The sequence below is a fragment of the Lacerta agilis genome, chromosome 5, assembly GCF_009819535.1.
Source record: "Lacerta agilis isolate rLacAgi1 chromosome 5, rLacAgi1.pri, whole genome shotgun sequence".
Classification (NCBI taxonomy): Eukaryota; Metazoa; Chordata; class Lepidosauria; order Squamata; family Lacertidae; genus Lacerta; species Lacerta agilis.
The window spans coordinates 85,844,810-85,864,989 of NC_046316.1; the positions used below are offsets into that span (position 1 = coordinate 85,844,810).

General features: G+C 44.7%; 1 protein-coding gene across 5 annotated transcripts in view; it reads right to left on the minus strand.

The window, feature by feature from the left end:
- The window catches only part of PEX5L (peroxisomal biogenesis factor 5 like), a 161,533-nt gene that overhangs the window by 23,764 nt on the left and 117,589 nt on the right, over positions 1-20,180 (minus strand). For 3 of the 5 annotated variants that reach the window (XM_033150706.1, XM_033150709.1, XM_033150707.1), the window contains 4 exons: positions 12,325-12,534; positions 9,565-9,691; positions 8,327-8,435; positions 540-635 (listed from right to left, as the gene is read on the minus strand). In XM_033150706.1, the coding sequence (XP_033006597.1) occupies positions 540-635; positions 8,327-8,435; positions 9,565-9,691; positions 12,325-12,534 (542 nt within the window). The remainder of the gene's footprint in view (positions 1-539; positions 636-8,326; positions 8,436-9,564; positions 9,692-12,324; positions 12,535-20,180) is intronic. The other 2 variants (XM_033150710.1, XM_033150708.1) reach the window with 1 other exon arrangement.

Consider the following 20,180-nt stretch of genomic DNA (forward strand, 5'->3'; position numbering starts at 1 on the left):
CCGGAGAGTTAGCTGGGGAGGGAGGGGCGGGGACTCCTCCACTGCCTTTGCGCGGAGGAGGAAGGAGCGCTTGTTCCTTTCTCGCCGCTCTTTCTCGCCGCTCATCCCTTACCCGCCGCTGGCCGTGAGTATAAACCGAGGGTGGCTTTTTCAGCACCAAAAATGTGCTGAAAAACTCGGTTTATTCTCAGGTATATGCGGTACCTGAAATTAGGTCTTTTGCTCACCTAGTTACTCATATTTTAAAAAAATATTTACCCCAGACTCAGATGAATGGCTAGCAAGAACACTCCTGTGCTTTAAACTGTTTATGCTAGAAGCTCCCCTTTGGTGGCACTCCTAAGCGCATCTACTTGAAACCATGTCTCAGAGAAACATGCTGAGGATCACACCATTATTTTTCCAATGGAAACACAATCACTTTAGCTCCATTTAGCTCAAATTGCCTAATGCCAGGTTGTGCTTTTGTTGCATTAAACAAAGGGCTGCTTTGCTAGATCGACTTCAGGCGGGACATTTTCCAAAACGTCAAACAATACCTCGACAGCTGCTTTTGCTCTTTCAAATTCCTCCTCCATGGAATGATTTCGTGAGAGGAGGGCACCTCCCCAACGTTGCTCTTTGGTTGATCGTGCCTAAAAGAAAAAGTAAAATGAAATGCAGTAAGCACAGAGCAATATTTGCTGAGAGCCAACTTTGTGCATTAAGAGCCAGCACAGCCAGACGTATATCCATAACGTATATTTAATGCAAATGGCTTCTCCCACAAAAAATCCCTCTGGGTTGCTCCTCAGTCCTGCCTCCTGCTTTGTCTTCTAGTGTATTATTTATTTAAGCAACTTTTAAACAAAACCAATCTCTATGCAGTGCAAATAAAACTGTAGTTCTGACATGTCCAAAGGTTTCTGGTCCCTGGCTCACCTCAGCTGCCCATGGCCCAACCCTGAAATTGTGAGAGAAGATTTTGAGTAGGTAATTAGCCGAGAAGGAAAAACTTCAGCCCCATATGACTACTCCTTTGCTCCTGATCGTAGGCTCATGTCATGGACTGGCAGAGGAGTAGTGGGAGGTACCAGCTGGAGAACCCCCCAGGGAGGAAGGCTCAGAGCCAGGGAGTTGGTGGTGGGATGGCGATATGTGGTCAGAGGGAGAAGACTGCGAGGAGGTGGTGTCGGAAGCTGAAGAGGCAGCAGGGTTTAGTGAACAAGCTGATGCTGGGACAGATAGCACTCTAGAACCTAGAGGCAGAAGAGGAGGGGAGTCAGGAGACTAAGAGAAGACAAACTGCTGAAGAATCCAGGAAATCTCCCCCTCCTGCTGTGACCAGCTCCCCTCCCCGCTGGTCTCCCAGAACACACAGAGAAATGAAAGGAGCAAAGGAGAGATTGGTTGCACACAGACACAGTCTCCAATTGCTTGGAAAAACCCCCGGAGAGGAGGGGACTTAGGCAGCTGTGGGAAGAACCTTCAGTCCTCACAATTGCCACACTGGGAAGAGTTGCTGGGATCACTAAGCCTCCACTGTTTTGGTTTCTTTGAATAAAGAGTTAACTTCACTGACACCGGTGATTTTCAATTGCTGATCTTCACTTGACGCCATTTCCTGAGAGCACCTTTCAGACAAAAAAGTCAGCAAACCATCAGCAGAGAGGAACACGCAAGATGTCATTCAGCCCTCTATATTCAACAGAAGCCCATTGATATTTAAAGGCTGTCTACTGCAGCTGCTATCCTGTCTGCTGCAGTTGTCACCCCATTACAAAATCTAGAAGAGTTTCAGCAACCTGGTGCTCTCCAGATATTTTGGGCTACAACTGTCATCAGCCCCAGCTAGCGTGGCCATGCACTTGTTCAATTCCTACTAGTCAGATAATCCTTTCCAAAAATGGCAAAACCAGCCAAGGTAGATGTTTGGAAGTGCTTGGAATAAATTTGTAAACTTAAATGAAGTTTCCTAAGCTGTTTCAAGAATCTCTGAATTACACCTGAAAGTAGTTCCCATAATTGCCAGGTGAACTAAAGGTGCATTAGGTTCACTCTGGGGTAGAACTTTGAACAATTTCAAGTTTATCTGCTCCACCCTGTAGGAGGCCTGGACTCTTAGCTTTCAGTAAATAAAGAAAAGTAAGACCACTAGACTCCTATAAGTTATAAAGCAAAACATGGAGGAATGTTCCAAGGTTTATTAGGCAGATCCAGAGGTGCTGCTGTAGCTAAGGGTATTTAACCACTTAGTCATTATTGCTAAGCAATCAGAAGGAAGGGATAGGAGGCATTTCCTGTATCTTCCCTGCAATTGAAAAGTATACAAATAGGAACAAATTGAATGATGCCTTGTGCCTTTAACAGTTGTGTGCCTGGCACAAATTAAGCAATGTAAACCTTTTCTAGTATGGAAATACCAGAATCATAGCTTCACTAGCTGAAATTATGTCCAGCAGAGATCATATTCCTTGTGTGTGGTCCCTGATGTAGTTGTTGACCCTATACTTCAGCCCAGCAGCTGGTAACACTCAGAATACCGAGGTAAAACTTTTCTGCTGTTTCATTATTTTATGAATTAAAAAGTTCACTTGGGTGAACTTGAACTAGTTCATTTTTGGTACAGGATGAACTTGAACTAGTTCATCTTAATGTTCCAAGCACCTGAGCTTGCTCAGTGGAGGAAAGTTTTTTTTGCGTTTGCTTTCCATTTTGCCTGAACAGGAGTGATTTGTCATTTCTCTGCTATTCTTGGCTGCTTCCTTTGTTCAGCTTCCTTCCCAGTATTCTCCCCATGGGAAAAGTACAATGCAAGTTTATAAGCACCCTTTCATAAAAAAACAAAAAAAAAAAAAACTTCTGAATTCATTATCACAGTGAAAAGAAACATTCTCTTTCACTGGGAGGAAAAATAGTGCAATGACCTAAAAAGCCTCGATTCTTCTAAGCTCCTGACCCCACACTTGTCTGAGGTTAAACTCATTAGCCAGATGCCGGCCCAACAGCATATCACAACAGCTTCCACTTACATGATTATACATTTTTATTATTATCCTTGGGGGTTATTCAATTGCAATGAACTGTTTTCATGCTGGCTATAATTTCTGAACAGTACTGAAAGAGGAAGTGGTCAGAGCAGTGTTTTTCAACCTTTTTTGGGCAAAGGCACACTTGTTTCATGAAAAAAATCACGAGGCACACCACCATTAGAAAATGTTAAAAAATTTAACTCTGTGCCTATATTGACTATATATAAAGTAATTCTCTTGAATTTTTCATTTCCCCCCACGGCACACCAGGCAACATCTCGCGGCACACTAGTGTGCCACGGAACAGTGGTTGAAAAACACTGGGTCAGAGGATGTTAAGGTTACCAACCTACATGCAATGAAATCCCTACTAGGATCACTTTACAGTCTACCCAGATGTAAGCCCATTGAGCTCAGGGTTACTTACTCCCAGGTAAGCGTGTCTGAAATTATAGTCCCAGAGAAAAATGGCTTTGCAGCATGAACATATAAGCAAAGCATACAGTGTGTTGAGCAGGTTATCTAAGATCCATAATCTAAAAGCCGAGGACATCTGGTGTTTGCATGACTTTGATTCTCCCGTGGAACATAGAATTGGCAGAGAATTAAGCCCAGTACTGTGATCAGGCATGGCACTGACACCTTCCCTTTACAAAATGATGACATGAGCTCTCTTTATGCATGCCCAGTGCTTTTTTCCCTGGGAGTACGCAGGGGTATGCATACCCCTAAACATTTTGTGAAATTTGTACTTTTCTCCATTTACTGTATTTATTTTCCCCGATTTGAACTATAAAACGGTGATTTTCTTGAGTCAAAATGAGAGTACCCCTAAACATTTTTTTTAAGGAAAACAAAAGCACTGTGCATGCCCATCACATTTGGCCAGTCTGCTCCTCGCCACTGCACAGGTTAAATATGGGTAACTTGCACACAGGGCATTGGAGAGGAATGAGACAGCTGGTGAAATGTAATGACTAAAAGACTGAGCTACAAATTAGGAAGTCACTGGTTCATATCTTGTCTGCACCCTGACCTCAACAGTTGACCATAGGCAAACCAATCTCTTTCAGCTTCAGCCACCCCCTGCACAACACGGGAGATAATAATACAGACTTAACTTACAGCTTTGTTGTAAGAATTATAACTAGATAATGCACACAGAATGATTTGAACAACTGAAAGCACTATATAGGACTGTTAAGTATTATTGAGGGTAGCATAGATGATGGCCATGTGTTCTGTGTCAGACTTTGGGCTTTTATGGAAAGAGAAGGAGGGGAAAGAGCTTCACTGAGCTCTATGGGACTTCCCACCGGTGGGATGATGGATCATGTCTTTGTAAATGATAAGAGACAAATCAGTAGTTGAGTACGTGGTGGGGCAGAGCTGTGAAGCTACCTTCTTGACACCAGAACTGTTGCTTACCTGGATGGGCCAGTAGCAGGGCAGAGGGGCCAGTAAGTCATGGCTGTGTGAGTGCATCAGTGGGAACAATCTGGTGCTTCCGTTGGAGCACTTATGGGGCCCAGACCTTGCCACTGTCCGCCCTTTCCTGGTGATGTTGGTGTCAGGAGAACAGGTATGTAGCTCCACCACAACACTACATGCCATTATTATGGAAACAAATTATTTCCACGCACTTTCCAAGTTTCTTAAAAGACAGAACGGGACGATGACATGCTTGGATTTCCTTGTTCCCGTAATCTAAGCAAGATGTGGAATCTCTGAGCATTGTGAAGAATGAATGGCAAAGAGGATCTCCGAGGAATCACACATGCGGAACTGTGGAATTTTTGACAAGATGAACTCTAGCACTTAGCTCAGCTGCCCCCAACCACCCATGCTGGCTGGGGCTGATGGGAATTGTAGTCCAGAGTAAAGGGGGGGCACCATGTTGAGGAAGTCTGGATTAGGTAGGTGACATTTGCATGAGCTTGGAGACCGTAGCTAAATATGAAGGGCGTGATTTGCTTTGTGCATGCAAGCGAACAATCTGAGAAACAGAGACCCTGAGAGCATCATTTAAAGTGTTTCCAAGCAGCCAAGATGTCAGAGAATCTTTTCAGTTACGCAATGGAAGCTGCAAAGTTCGAATCTGTCACAGCAACACCATATTGTGGGTGCCAGATATAGCAGGCCCTGTCTCACTCCAAAGGAAAAGGCTGCAATTCCGTTCACGGTTGGGCAGTTTAAATCCCACAGAGATAAATAGCATTTAACCAGCATGGACAGCATTACAGCCTGACAGCCTGATCCTTTGCATGTGGACCCAGCAGTAAATCCCACAGAGTTCAATGGGGCTTACTTCCGAGTTACAACCTTACTGAGTCACAACCAGGGCTGGCATCTGGTAAGCAATACTTGGATTAAAATCCTCTTGATAACAATCTATCAGCTGTTAATATTAATATAAACGTTCGTGCCATTTTAAACTGTTAAGATTAATAAAAATGCTCAAGATTCAATATGAGGTCCTTTTGAAGATTTGAAAAGTGAAGCACAGTAGGTGTTAAAAGATGGTCAAATTGCCCAACAAAGTAGATGTGGGGCATGTAGTCTGTTTTTGTCTTTACATTGGGACTGTGGTGCCTGGGGAGGTGAGGTTTAGTTCCCCACTCCCTAAAGGGGAATTCTTCCCCTCAGCATGGCTAAGGGTAGGGGTAGGCAAATCTGTCAGTTTCAGTTTCTATAAGTTCCTATTACCCCCCTTCTTACATTGCATTTACATTTCTGCATCCATTCTGCACTAGTGACAAGAGGAGGCTACATTCCCCTTAAATAAACAGGACGAAACAACAACGACCCATTCCCTGAACTTAGAGAAAGCTCCCCTCTGGGTGTCTCAGCAGGTTTTCTACCTGCAGATCTGAATATGTGAATTTTTCAAAAGAGCATATGGAGTCATGTACAGTTTCTGTGAGTCATGTACAGACACAAATATATATAAAGAGAGAGTAGAAGTTCACTCCTCTCTTCTGTGTGGTGGCACAGCTGATCACCCACATTCCTCTGTGCTGCCCTTGGCCATGCTGTGCCCATCAGGTGCTTGGACCTGTATGATAAGCAGGCTGAATTTTAGTTCTATTAAAAGCAATAAAATCCCATCACAGCCCTTAAAATGAATTTAAGTACCGGACGTTAAAAAGCTTCCCACTTAGGAAATGGGCCAATGTTTTGGTTACGCGGTCTTTTTTTTATTTCTTCTGCTTTTTAGTGTCACCTCTTCTTTTCTTTCTTTTTTACTGCAGTATCAATCTTCCAGCATGTCTGCAAGAGCTGAGCTGCAGTCGCTCTGATTTATGCGCATAAGAGTATTTATGGCAAGGAAGTGTTGTGTCAAAAAAATCTCATGTTTTTCCAACAGCCAGCTGGTGGTGATCTCTCCCCGCCCCCACGTTGCAACTGACCTTCCAGAGCCTTATGTGAAGCAGCACACAAATTATAGAAGCAACAACAAACTGGCAAATCCTGGTCATCTGTAGGATTCGTGTCATGGAGAGATGGTCCTAAGTCTCCTCCTAACATCAAAGGTAAAGGTAAAGGACCCCTGACAGTTAAGTCCAGTCGCAAACGACTCTGAGGTTCCAGCGCTCATCTCGCTGAGGGAGCCGACGTTTGTCCACAGACAGTTTTTCCTGGTCATGTGGCCAGCATGACTAAGCCGCTTCTGGTGAAACCAGAGCAGTGCACGGAAACGCCGTTTACCTTCCTGTTGGAGCGGTACCTGTTTATCTACTGTATATTCTGGCGTATAAAACTACTTTTTATTCCAGGAAAATCTTCTCAAAAGTCGGGGGTCGTCTTATACGCCGGGTGGAGAATCTGCGATCGAGTATATCTCAAACTCTATATTTTAACTGGAAAAGTTGGGGGGTCGTCTTATACGCCCAGTCGTCATATAGGCCGGAAAATACGGTACTTGCACTTTTTGGGCATGCTTTCGAACTGCTAGGGTTGGCAGGAGCCGGGACTCAGCAACAGGAGCTCACCCCATCGCAGGGATTCGAACCGCCAACCTTCTTATTGGCAAGCCCAAGGCTCAGCGGTTTACATAGTGGGTGGCTAAACCCTGGCCCAAAGATCTGATTTGACCTCCCATGGTTTTGGTGGCAGTAGCAAAGAGAACAAAAATTAAAGTAGGCACTGGGGTGGGCAGAAAAAGGATGCAAATCCCTTTGCTCCCCAGTCATGAGACTGATCATTTGATGTCTGGAAGGGGGGATTAATTCCCTCTTCTGCTTATCTGTGCCAATCAGCTGAGGGTGTGTGTGTTTGCCTGACAATGCACAGATCCTGTGTGTGTGTGTGTATTGTATATATTCATGTATGCATATGAGAGTATTCTCAGGAGAGGGAGGGTGGCCACACACACTGCTGGTATGTGTGCCCAGATGAGTTGTTCAGGGGTTGCCGCCAGGCCAAAGAACATTTCAGCACCCGCTACGCTAATGTTTGCCCCAACATTTAAGATTCCAAGACTTCCACTTGTCCTCCTCCCAAAAACTCAATCTATCACTTGTTTTTTTACTACGCTAGTATTCTTTATGTTCTTTCGTATCTTTACCGTTTTATTTTCATCTTTTCCTTTTATTCCCGATACAGAATGTCTAAAAATGGAGCCAGCATTTCACAGTGGGGCATTGCTTTTTTATATATTCTCCAAATTTTCCCCAGTCTTGTTGAAATTTCTGTTCATTAATTCCTCTGATTTTATCTGTTAATTTCGCCAAATCAATATAATTAAATAATTTTTCCTGCCATTCTTTAATTCCTGGCACTTCTTTGTTTTTCCAATATTGCGCTATTAAAGTTCTGGCCGCAGCAGTGGCGTAATGAAAAAGTTTAACATCTTGTTTATTTATTTCTCCGTTGTATATATTCATGTATGCATATGAGAGTATTCTCAGGAGAGGGAGGGTGGCCACACACACTGCTGGTATGTGTGCCCAGATGAGTTGTTCAGGGGTTACCGCCAGGCCAAAGAACATTTCAGCACCCGCTACGCTAATGTTTGCCCCAACATACTTTCTCCCTCTGAATTCCCATAAATCCCCAGAAATTAAAATGATTATTGATACAACGTACCTTTTACTAATGGTCAATTAACTAAGCATGGATGTTATTATACATGGCTTGAAGCAGAGAAAAGGCAGAGGGAGTGATGTGCTGAAATCCAAAGAAATAAATTTAGCTACTTGTACTTTTCTCCCATTGGGGCTGATGGGAGTTGTAGTCCAAAGCAGCCGGAGGGCACCAGCTTGGAAAAGCCTTCCTTGAACGCAGAACTTGTCCAAATGACGCTGACCTCTTACCTTTGGTGCAGGTGCAGGAGCGGGTGCTAACTCTATATCCGAGGCTGAGTCAGGTTCCAGTGCGGTCTTGACAGTGGTCAGCTCTGACTGGGAACTGTTCTCTGCAGACCTAAGGGAGGGAAAGCATTTGTAGATCCCGTCACTGCAACAACGGCAGAGCAGATGCATTCGGGACACACAGAGCCTTGCCTACATCGTAGGATGCATGCTTCGTAATTCTAGGTATGTGCAAAACAGTGAATGGAGAAACAAAGGCCAGTGATGTGAAGCTTTTGGCACAACTCGTTAAAATTCCCAGGCTTGTGGCGGGAGAAAAATGGTTCTGTCCTCGCAGGTGTTGTAGCAGCTGTAGTGAGTAGCAACGGTAGTGTTTCTGAGAAAGTGAGCAAAGTCAGTAGCAAAGGTGGGGTTTTTGTTTTGTTTTAAGAAAAGCTTTTAGAGGTTGCATCTGCACCATATGCTTAAAGCAATCTTTCGTCAATTTAAGAGTCATGGCTTTCCTCAAAGAATCCTAGAAACTATAGTTTGTTAAGGCTGCTGAGAGTTGCTAGGAGACCCTTAACAAACTACAGTTCCCAGGATACCTGGGCAGAGGGAAGCCATGACTCTTAAAGTGGTATAAGAGTGCATTAAATGTACAGTGTGGGTGTGAATTTAAAGGCAATTCAATTAGGAATAATGTCCCAAACATTCTTTCTAGTAGCACCTTAGAGACCAACTGAGTTTGTTCCTGGTATGAGCTTTCGTGTGCATGCACACTTCTTCAGATACACTGAAACAGAAGTCACCAGATCCTTAAATATAGTGGGGGAGTGGGGAGGGGTATTACTCAGAAGGGTGGTGGGAATGGGTGATAGGCTGATAAGACACTTTCAATTTTGTTTTGACTATGGCAGACCAACACGGCTACCCACCTGTAACTGGTCCCAAACATTGAAAGCTATTGTAACGTTGTCCCTTTTGCCCCAGTGATCTCTTTACAAGTACCATTTCATTTGCTAGGAAAGAGCGCTTGCAAAATCTGGAAGCAGCAGATGGATATATTTGCCCTCCTGCCTCTGGGAATGGTGATGCCAAGAAAGCCATGGGTGCATGATGAATTGGCCACCCCTGCCATTAATACATGACAGTTTGCTATCCTTTAATGGTAGCTCTGAACCTGCTGCCCGAGGCAGGATGCTTCACCCTGCACAACAGCAGGGCCGGCCCTGTTGCAGAAGCTGGTAAGTATGTTTTACCATAGAAATTCTTTTGATGGAGCTCTAGTAGATGAAGGTTTTCTCTCAGGTGCTGGGATGCCTCTGCTGGCTCTGTCTCCATGAAACTTCACATCATCCCATTTCTCTAGCTGCGCCTGGATATTGACTGAGATGGAGAAAAGAAAACAAGATCTCTCAAGGGCTCAGGAATACATTGCTTTCATTCCAGAGCCAAACAAGTTCAGGGAGGAAACAGTCACTCAGGACCGGTGCTAGGGCTTCTTGCGCCCTAGGCGAGACCACCTTCTGGCACCCCCCCCCCACCAAAGCCTGCTTTAGCGGGAGGTGGGGGTGGTGGAGAGGCAAGCAGCAGTTTCTCCGCTGTACGGAGAAGCTGCTGCTTGCCCGTCCTGCCGCCCGCCCCTCGCCAAAGCCTGCTTTAGCGGGAGCCGGGGGGTGGTGTAGGGGGCAAGCAGCACCTCTCCGCTACAGCGGAGAAGCTGCTGCTAGCCCGTCCCGCCCAAGCCTGGCCAGTGCCCCCTCCATTTTGGCGCCCTAGGCAATTGCCTAGTTCGCCTTAATGGACGCGCCGGCCCTGCAGTCACTCTATGGAGCTAAAAAAATAAATCTCATCCACTCCAAGCTATGTGCTGCTCTTATTGTTATCAGTGTTGTTACAGCTAAGGACAAGACGAGCTTGAGAGCCAACAATACATTTGCACAAATGGTCACATTTCACACAGACATGACACTTCGGGAAATCACTGCGACTTCTTTAAAGGTCATTTCATTCAAAATAGCTTTTGCACCTGCCACTTTCCTAAGCGATGGGGAAGATTTACAGGGACAGTTTCCTTGTGAGGAGAAAGGACTGGAGACATGTGTGTGTTTTGTTGCATCTGTCTCTTTTGCAAAAATTAGGTTTAACTCAAAAGCCTCTCCTACTTTCAGCACCCTTTCTTGCATGCTGAGAAGTTGGGGAGCATTTTGATGATGATGATGATGATGTGTGTGAACATGAACAAACATGCAACAACAACCATACTCCCAGGAATACCAATGTTCTAGTGGCTGCCATTTTTTTTAAACCAGCAGAATGCATAGTGAAGCAAATTTTGTTTGTTTGTTCTCACTCTTAACTGGGTTTGTGATAACCTGATACAGCCGTACCTTGGATCCTGAACGCCTTGGTACTTGGACATTTTGGCTCTCGAACGCCGCAAACCTAGAAGCGAGTGTTCTGGTTTGTGAACATTCTTGGGAACCCGAACATCCGATGGGGCTTCCGTGGTTTCCGATTGGCTGCAGGAGGTTCCTTCAGCCAATCAGAAGCCATGCTTTAGTTTATGAACGTTTTGGAAGTCGAATGGACTTCCGGAATGGATTCCGTTCGACTTCCAAGGTACGACTGTATTGCCCTGAAGTCATTCAGAGTGAGGGCGATACTTCCTGCCCTCATTTTTAAGCCCGGTAATACTAATTGGGATTCATGGAAGCATGACAAGGAAAATGGTGAGGCATGGCAGGGGGTACTTTTATAAATTCTCCCTAGGATGGCTCCAATTTCAAGCCAGAAATTACAAAGCAAATTGGGACAGAGACATACTATCGCAACCCCAAAGTGATACCAGCCCCAACACCCTCAAATGCCTATCAGAGACCTTTTAGCGACCTTACCCAGCTTAGTTCCCAAATTCAAGTGTTTCCTTGTGGGCCTTGCCTTAAGGGTAGGTGTGACGGCAAGTACCTTCCAAGGTGTTCAGCTTTTAAAGAGAAAGAACTAGGGAAGCACAGTAGGTATTGGCAGAAAAGCATTCCAAGCAGAAAGAAAAGCTAAAGAAAAAGTGCGACAACATGAGAAAGAGTTCTAGGGCCAAGCTGGCGCTGTGACCAGCTGTTTCCAATAAAGGCCTGGAGGAACTGAACTGCATGTCTGCTGTGCAGAATCACAGAGTTGGAAGGGATCCCAAGGGTCATCTAGTCCAATCCCCTGCAATGCAGGAATCAATGCAGAAAGTACTGCTCTTTCAACTAAGTAGGGTTCGTTGTATCATTACACATGCACCATGCATTTAAGGAATTATCATACCACTTTAACAATCATGGTCCCCCCCCCCCAAATCCTGGGAAGTGTTGTTTGTAAAGGGTGCTGAGAGTTGTTAGGAGACCCCTATTCCCCACACAAAGGCACAATGCCCAGAGTTTTCCGAGAAGAGGATCATGGAATTGTAGCTCTGTGAGCAGGGGAATAGGGGTCTCGTAACAACTCTCAGCACTACAAACTACAGCTCCCATGATTCTTTGGGGAAAGCCATACTTGATTAAAGTGGTATAATACTGCTTCAATATATGGTGTGGATGAGGCCATAGAGCAGGAGGGTGCACTGCAGACCATACAGTCTAAGGTCCCCAGCTCAATGCAGGGAATCCAGAGCATGGATGTCCCCAATAGATGGCTATCCACTCTCTGCTTCAAGATCTTCAGTCTACCATCCCCTAGCTCTGATTCCTTGTATCAGGCTTAGCAATTGCAGAGGCTTCCTACTACTCACCAACCAGAGGGCTCAGCACCACGTACCACTATTGCATACCCTCCAGCTACTCAGTTGTAGTTCAGCAACATCTGGATGGCCAAAGGTACCCCACATCTGCATGCAATGGGTAGCTTGCCAGGCCTTGTTCCAGCCTGGCTTCCTGAAGCTCAAGCCCTGCAGCCAAGCAAGGCCTCTAAGAGTGAGGGAAAAGCAAAGCATGTGAAAAATGGGGAAGTTGTAGCTGGTGATCGAAGATGCTAAGTACCTAAATCCAATGATGACTTTTCGGGAGCTCTGGCAGGCTGGATTTTCTGCTCTGCATCCACACTGATAAGGTCTGGATTGTCTGCCTTTTTCCTGTGAGTTGAAGCCTTCAAGCTTTCCCCTCTTGAGGAATTCTCCAACTTTTTCACTTTGTTTTGGGTTTGGGAGACTGGTTCACTCAGGTCCAAGAGATCCAACCCTGTTGACAAAACTATCGCAGGTCCAACATAATGAAACCGTTTTAAGCGCTAACTTTTATTGGATGTTGCATTTCCAGTGTCTTAAGAAGAAATGTGTTAAGGGTAAATCAAATTCTCAGACCTTAGAGCAAATCAAGTTATATATGACACACAGGTGAGTGGGGATTATACATCCCCTATGTCATTCTACTTGGACTGGGTGGTCTGACCTGCCCAAATTCAAAGGACAATAAGGGTGTGCTTATGTATCACATCTAATATGCCTTCACAGCTAATAGCAGTTCCATGGGGACAATTTACACCACGGAATCAATTTTGCAGGGTGTGTGTGTGTTAAGGGCTAAATTCTCCTCCCTATGCTGATTCAAACCAGCTGCTTCTCTGGCTACTGTTACCTAAAATAAATGCTGCTTTGATTTTCCACAAGTATAACTAAACTGTCAAACAATGTGATCAGCCAAATCATATGGAATACCATATAGTTCTCCCAAGTCTGTACTTGTGGAGTGAAGAATTACTTTTCTCTGGCATGAAAAGCTCCCTGCATGGAGAAAATAAACATACCACGATGCAAGGTTCCATGTGTCTGCCCACGACACTTCCACTTGCAGGGAGATTTCATTTGTTTCTTTAAAAGTGGAACATTCAAACATGTAATCCCTCACTTGCTGCCTAAAGTGGAAGAGTGAAACCACATATGCTTTTTCTGCACATGCAGACTGGACATTAGGCAGAGGAATTATAGCTTGGTAGTGGACAGGGAACAGGTGTGGAGCTGCAGCCACAATCATTCTTCCATTTGCACAAACAACTGTGCCAAACTCCAGCATTTTATATACTTGGATGGCAAGGAGCCTTCAGTGTGCCCTGAAAGTTGCCACTTTTGTCACCATGGTCCACCTGTTTACCTATGGACCCAATCCATGCTACTGGCCAGAAGGAAGGGTCAAGGCAAGTGGAGGCTTTTCCTGAATCCTTGGAGACAGAAGGGGAGCCAGGAAGCAATAGCAAAAAGGAAGACGAGGGGCTGGACCAGGGAACTCCAGGGGGTCAGCAGGTGTCTGATGCTACCAATCACTGACATCAGCCTTGATTATCAAGCAATTTCCCTTGCAGTTAGTTTGTGTTTCCATATCAAGGATTAGCAGCGGAGTGGTTTGGAGTTCAAAATGAATTGGAAAATATCGTTGTAAAACACTGCATTGTTAATGAGACTCGAGGGCTCATTAAGAAACAGTTATTAGATTCCATATGACAATAGGAATGATTGTGAGCATTGTGTTTAATTAAATCTTGCATTTTCTGCATATTGTTTTAGGGGAGTGCATTAATTAGGGATGCAGATATACATAATCAGTCAGCACTAATGTCAGAATTGGTGTATTTAGCTGTCTGAGTTGATGCATGTTTTAACCTTGGATTTCCCTGTCTCCTCCATTGGGATTGTCTATGTTTCTTTTATACATTGGGTTTTTTGTTTTTTGTTTGGTTAAAACAACTCAGAAATCTTTGGGCATAATCACTCAAGAGCCAGTGTGGTGTAGTGGTTAAGAGTGGTAGACTCATACTCTGGTGAACCAGGTTCGCGTCTCTGCTCCTCCACATGAAGCTGCTGGGTGACCTTGGGCTAGTCACACTTCTTTGAAGTCTCTCAGCCCTACTCACCTCACAGAGTGTTTGTGGGGGAGGAAGGGAAAGGAGAATGTTAGCCGCTTTGAGACTCCTTCGGGTAGTGATAAAGTGGGATATCAAATCCAAACTCTTCTTCTTCTTCTCTTAAGACACAATAGCTCCAGTGGAAGAGTATAAGGCATGTGGTTAACTTTGCTATTGAAATCAGTGAGAACTACAAAGACTTAACTTTGGCTGACTTTTCCCATTGGGTTGACCCATAGCACCATAGTAGTAGAGCATCTGATTTGCATGCAGAAGAGCAGAGGTTCAATTCCTGGCATCTCCAGGCAGGGCTGAGTGACTCCACTGGCACTGCCTGAGATCTGGAGAGGTGCTGCTAATAGACAATACTGAGCTAGATGAAGCAAAGGTCTGACTCTGGCAGCTTCCTATATTCCTATGTGACCTCGGTGGCCTCAGCTTTAAGGAGACACCAAATTTTGTTTGTCATTCGAAGGCATGCTCGACACCAGAGTATTTTCGTTTTAGTTGCTGTGCAGAATGTGCACTTTCACAAACAGCTTCATGTGATGCCCATTTGGCGAACACCAGTACCCTGATCCAGTAAGGGGGATCTGACCACATGTAAACAATGTGGATTAAGATATTCATGAGCATTCACACTGCAATGCTCATCACCTCTGTTTGCCCCACTGCTTCCCCCTGGGGAAACCCAATCTTTAGTGCTAAATTGGAACAAACAGCAATTTAGTGGGGTAGGAGAGCTTTAAAAAAAAAGCCAATATATTTCACATCTGGCAACCAATGAGCCCCTTTGGTTTCAGATAGTACATGGGTAGACGAGTCTAAAAAGCAGGTTGTTGTTGTTGTTCAGTCGTTCAGTCGTGTCCAACTCTTTGTGACCCCATGGACCAGAGTACGCCAGGCACGCCTATCCTTCACTGCCTCTCGCAGTTTGGCCAAACTCATGTTAGTAGCTTCGAGAACACTGTCCAACCATCTCATCCTCTGTCGTCCCCTTCTCCTTGTGCCCGCCATCTTTCCCAACATCAGGGTCTTTTCTAGGGATTCTTCTCTTCTCATGAGGTGGCCAAAGTACTGGAGCCTCAACTTCAGGATCTGTCCTTCTAGTGAGTACTCAGGGCTGATTTCTTTGAGAATGGATAGGTTTGATCTTCTTGCAGTCCACGGGACTCTCAAGAGTCTCCTCCAGCACCATAATTCAAAAGCATCAATTCTACGGCGATCAGCCTTCTTTATGGTCCAGCTCTCACTTCCGTACATTACTACTGGGAAAACCATAGCTTTAACTATACGGACTTTTGTCGGCAAGGTGATGTCTTTGCTTTTTAAGATGCTGTCTAGGTTTGTCATTGCTTTTCTCCCAAGAAGCAGGCGTCATTGCTTTTCGCCCAAGAAGCAGGCGTTTATATATGCTAAAAAGCATATATATATATAAAACTCTGGAAGGGTATGAAAAATTGTGTGCTGGGCTTTTTAGACTCATACCTGTGTATTATCTAAAACCAAAGGGGAGCATTGGTTGTCAGATATGATTCCCCTCCCCCCAGCTCTCCTACCCCACTACTGTAATTGGGTTTTCCATGGATTGCTGTTTGTTCCGATTTAGCTCTAAAAAGCGGGTTTTCCGAAGTGGCGAGGCAAATGCAGAACTGCTGGGACTCACGCCTAGAAAGCACGAGATGAGGGGGAAACCACTCGGACCCATGCTTCCTAGGCACAGGACAAACAGAAAGGTGGATGAGCCCTAGGTCCCAGGCAACCGAATGGATGCAACTTGTGACATAGAGGGTGATATGCACCCTCACACCTGTAAGTAACTGGAGTAGCATTGAAGCCCTTCACTGAAATCCTAAACAGAATGACTGGAATGGGACTTGTTTTTAAGCAGCTGTGTTTCCAAGCAAGCATGACTAAGTAAGCAAGTCCAGTAAGGTAGAGCCACCCTCCTGACACCTACAATTACCAGCACCCTCAACAAACTAGGATTCTTTCGTGGTGGGGTGAGTGGAAACATGCTTTAAATTGACTTCCCCTCCAGACTTTCCTGCTCAATGCATGGAGGTTGGAGCTGGCAGGATGGAGCCATTGGAATGCAGGGAGGGTGTGAGGTCATGCATGGACCAGCTTTTCCTCCTCTCTATATTCTTTGAACACATTGAGAATAGCACCTGCGCAGGTCTTGTGTGATTCGAAGTAAGCAATATTCCAATTTATTGGAATCTCTTAGTTTGGGAATGTTCAGGATGGCAGGAGAGGATATATTGTTTATTAATATCCTTCCTAACTTGCGCTAGCAAGTTCTTTTACTTAGCAGAGTTTACATTCCCCTTTTACACGCACAGCAGATAGCTGGTTGCAGGCTTGTGTAAGCCTCTCACAATTATACAATTCAGTCTGTCTCAGATTGAATTGTATAGTTCCTGGTAAATTCCCTTTAATCCCTCTTAAAAGAATAAAGATGCCACAATCTTATTTAAAGCCAATAAAAGAAGTTTACTTACATCAGCTCACAGCTGGATCCCTGAAGGCAGACTTAGTTACAAATATGTACATGTGGCTCTGCCCCATATGGGGGGAATAATCCCACTGCTCTGCTAGCTGGCAGCTAGTAGGGCATTCCTAGCTAAGAAGCTGGTCGAACAAAGAAGGAAGTGAAAAAGAGAGAGAGTGCTGCATGACTCGCCCTTTTGTTACCTGGACAGGTAAGGTCACGCCCACCTCTAGTCACATGCAAAGGAAGGATGCTCCAGCCAGGAGGAAACAAGAAGTTTTCAGCTGGCTGGACCAAACATTTCCCCGCATGTCCACTCTAGGAAAACAAGGAATTTTGTACTTGACTGCTCTCAGTGGATTACATCCCACACTTAGGAATGCCTAAAGCATTTGTTTCTGTAAGTATAAACCTTGGAAGACCTGTGTCAATTGAGTGGAATGTTTAAGAGCCTAGCTTATGTAAAGGCAATGTCATTGTGGAAATTTTCATTTGGGGGGAAAAAAGCTGAATTGCAAAACATCAACGAGAAGTGACATGTATGTCACCATTTCAAGATTGCAATCTTATGCACAATTATTTATTTTTGTTTACTGCATTTATTACTGGGAACAAAGTCCCACTGGATGCAACAGGATTTACTTCTCAGTAGACATGCGTAGGATTGCACTAGAAAAGGAATGATGATGTCGGTCTTAGGATCTGTGTGGACAAAACCCTATTTGCTTGGCCCCAGTGTCATTCAGAAAAAATGAGGCTGCGTGGGATTCTTTTAGGTGACATTCTGAAGCTGTTTCCCCTACCCGTTTTGCTGATGCTATGAGTTTATTCCCTCCCCTCCCAACTCGCTCGACTTTAACGTGTTTGAACATCTGTGTCAGCGTGGCTTAGCTAAGTTGGCATATACATGGTTCGTAAGAGGATTTCGACAAGCTCATGAAAGGCATAAACAGTTATTAAGCAGAAAATAGGATATAGAGGTCGTATACAAGATGTCCCCAAACCTCTGGGAATGGTAGAAAAACTGGGAGTGACTGACAGAGGATGGAAGACGTCTGAATGTTTCATGGCATCTCCTTCCTTTTTGCAAAAATATAGAAAAAAATGCTGGTCTGGCTGGATCTGTGGTGTACCAGAGCTGTGGTACCCTCTGTTTCACGGTCATTTTGGCACTGGCTATACTGTATATCATAAATGCAAATGTCTCTTTCCCCAGTGATAGCCATGAGAACAGGTCAATTAGGGTTACCCCCAGCTTTGTGCAAATCTCTGGGTGAATTACATACACAATTAAAATGCAACCATCAAATTTAACATTAAAGCAACAATACCCCCAAATACAGTATACAGATTAGGGGGTCAAGCCTTTAGTATGGCAGGCCTGCCCTGTGGAACACTTTGCCACTAGAGGTTCAGCAGGAACTGTCTCCCTTCAAATTGTACTGTTCAGACAGACCTTCACAATATGACTTTCTCTTATTAACCAACTGGTATCTGTTTTATTGGGACGCGGGTGGCGCTGTGGGTTAAACCACAGAGCTTAGGACTTGCCGATCAGAAGGTCGGTGGTTCGAATCCCCGCGACAGGGTGAGCTCCCGTTGCTCAGTCCCAGCTCCTGCCCACCTAGCAGTTCAAAAGCATGTCAAAGTGCAAGTAGATAAATAGGGACCGCTCCGGCAGGAAGATAAACGGCGTTTCTGTGTGCTGCTCTGGTTCACCAGAAGTGGCTTAGTCATGCTGGCCACATGACCCGGAAGCTGTACGCCGGCTCCCTCAGCCAATAAAGCGACATGAGCACCACAACCCCAGAGTTGGACATGACTGGACCTAACAGTCGGGGTCCCTTTACCTTTACCTATCTGTTTTATTGATTTATTATGTTTCATGGCTATTTATAGGCTGGCTTTATTATGTTTTGTATGTTGTGAGCTGCCTTGATCAGCTTTACGAAAGTGCATCTATTCACTGACTGTCTACCCCACCTATTCTCCAAGGAGCTCAAGCTGATTTACACAGTCCACCCTCTCCTCAATCAATCCCTACAGCAACCCTGTGAGGTAGGGTAGGCCGTGACTGGCCCAAGGTCACCCAGTGAGCTTCATGGCTCAGTGGGGATTTGAAGGATGGTCTCACAGGTCCTAGTCCAACACACCACACCACACTTAAAATCTATATCTATCTATCTATCTATCTATCTATCTATCTATCTATCTATCTATCTATCTATCTATCATCTATCTATATCTAAAAGAAACAGTGATAAACTGGATAATTACATTCCCTAAGAAACACTCACCTGAACGAAAAGGAGAAAGGCCACAGCTCAGAAGCAGAGCACTTTCTATGCATACAGAAGGCCCCAGATTCAATCCTTAGCAACGCCTGTTAAAATGCCAGGGTAGTAAGTGAAACAATGAAAGGGCTCTTCCAGAGACCCTGAAGGGACACTGCCAGCCAGAGCAGGCAACACTAGGCAATTTGCCTGACCCGTCATAATGTAGCCTCCTGTTTCTCCCAGATGAACAACAATGGAAAGGTTTACTGAGGTCCGTATTAAGAACAAAGCAAGCTGCCATATACACCTTTGGTCCATCTAGCTGGATATTGCCCCTGTTGGATGGTAGCCCTTCTCCAAGGTTTCAGACAGGAGACTCTTCCACACCTACCTGAAGATAACGGGGACTGAACCTGGGTCCTTCTGCATGCAACATATATGTTTTATCACAGAGCTATGGGCATTTCCTCTTCTGGAAGTGAACTTCCTGGCCTAAACATTAGGTCATCTTTTCTAGCCTGACCCTGGTATCTTGTATGTGATCAGCAGCCAAGTGACCCTTTGTCAATGTTCTGACTCTGCAGCCCTCAAGGTTGTGCTGCTCAGATCCTGCCCTTCCTCGTTGCCTATTTTGAATTCTTGAAAGCAGCAGTGAATTCTTCTTCTTCTTCTTCTTCTTCTTCTTCTTCTTCTTCTTCTTCTTCTTCTTTTTACTTAGCATAAGAACTGCCTTCCTAGGTCAGACAAATAAAGCATCTGGCCCAGAATATTGTCTCCAGTAGCAGCCAATAAAAGCTCTTTGGGGAGATGCACTCAGCGGCACAAAGCAGTCTTCTGGTGGATACTTATAGATGTTTTAAAAGTGATGACTTGCCCCTCATCCCTCTTAGGTAAAATTTCTGTTTGAAAACAGTTTTTATTCCTTCATGGAGGGAGAGAAAGTAGCTGATAAATGGCTTTCGGGGTAGAAAAGAACCAATGGGCACCAGAAGAAGATGATGCAACAGCAGATATATTTGGACATAGGAAGTAGAAGATTAAGTCAAGATCAAACACATGAGGACACAGAGAACAGAGGACTATGAGAAGGATGGGAGTCAGATGAAAGGCTAAAAATATGAAAGTAGGTCAAAAGATAGATGTAAATGTGCCTCACTTTCTCCTCTTCAATGGTATTTTGACCAGCAATTAGGCCAAGGATGGGGAACTTGTGGCCTTTCAATTGCTGTTG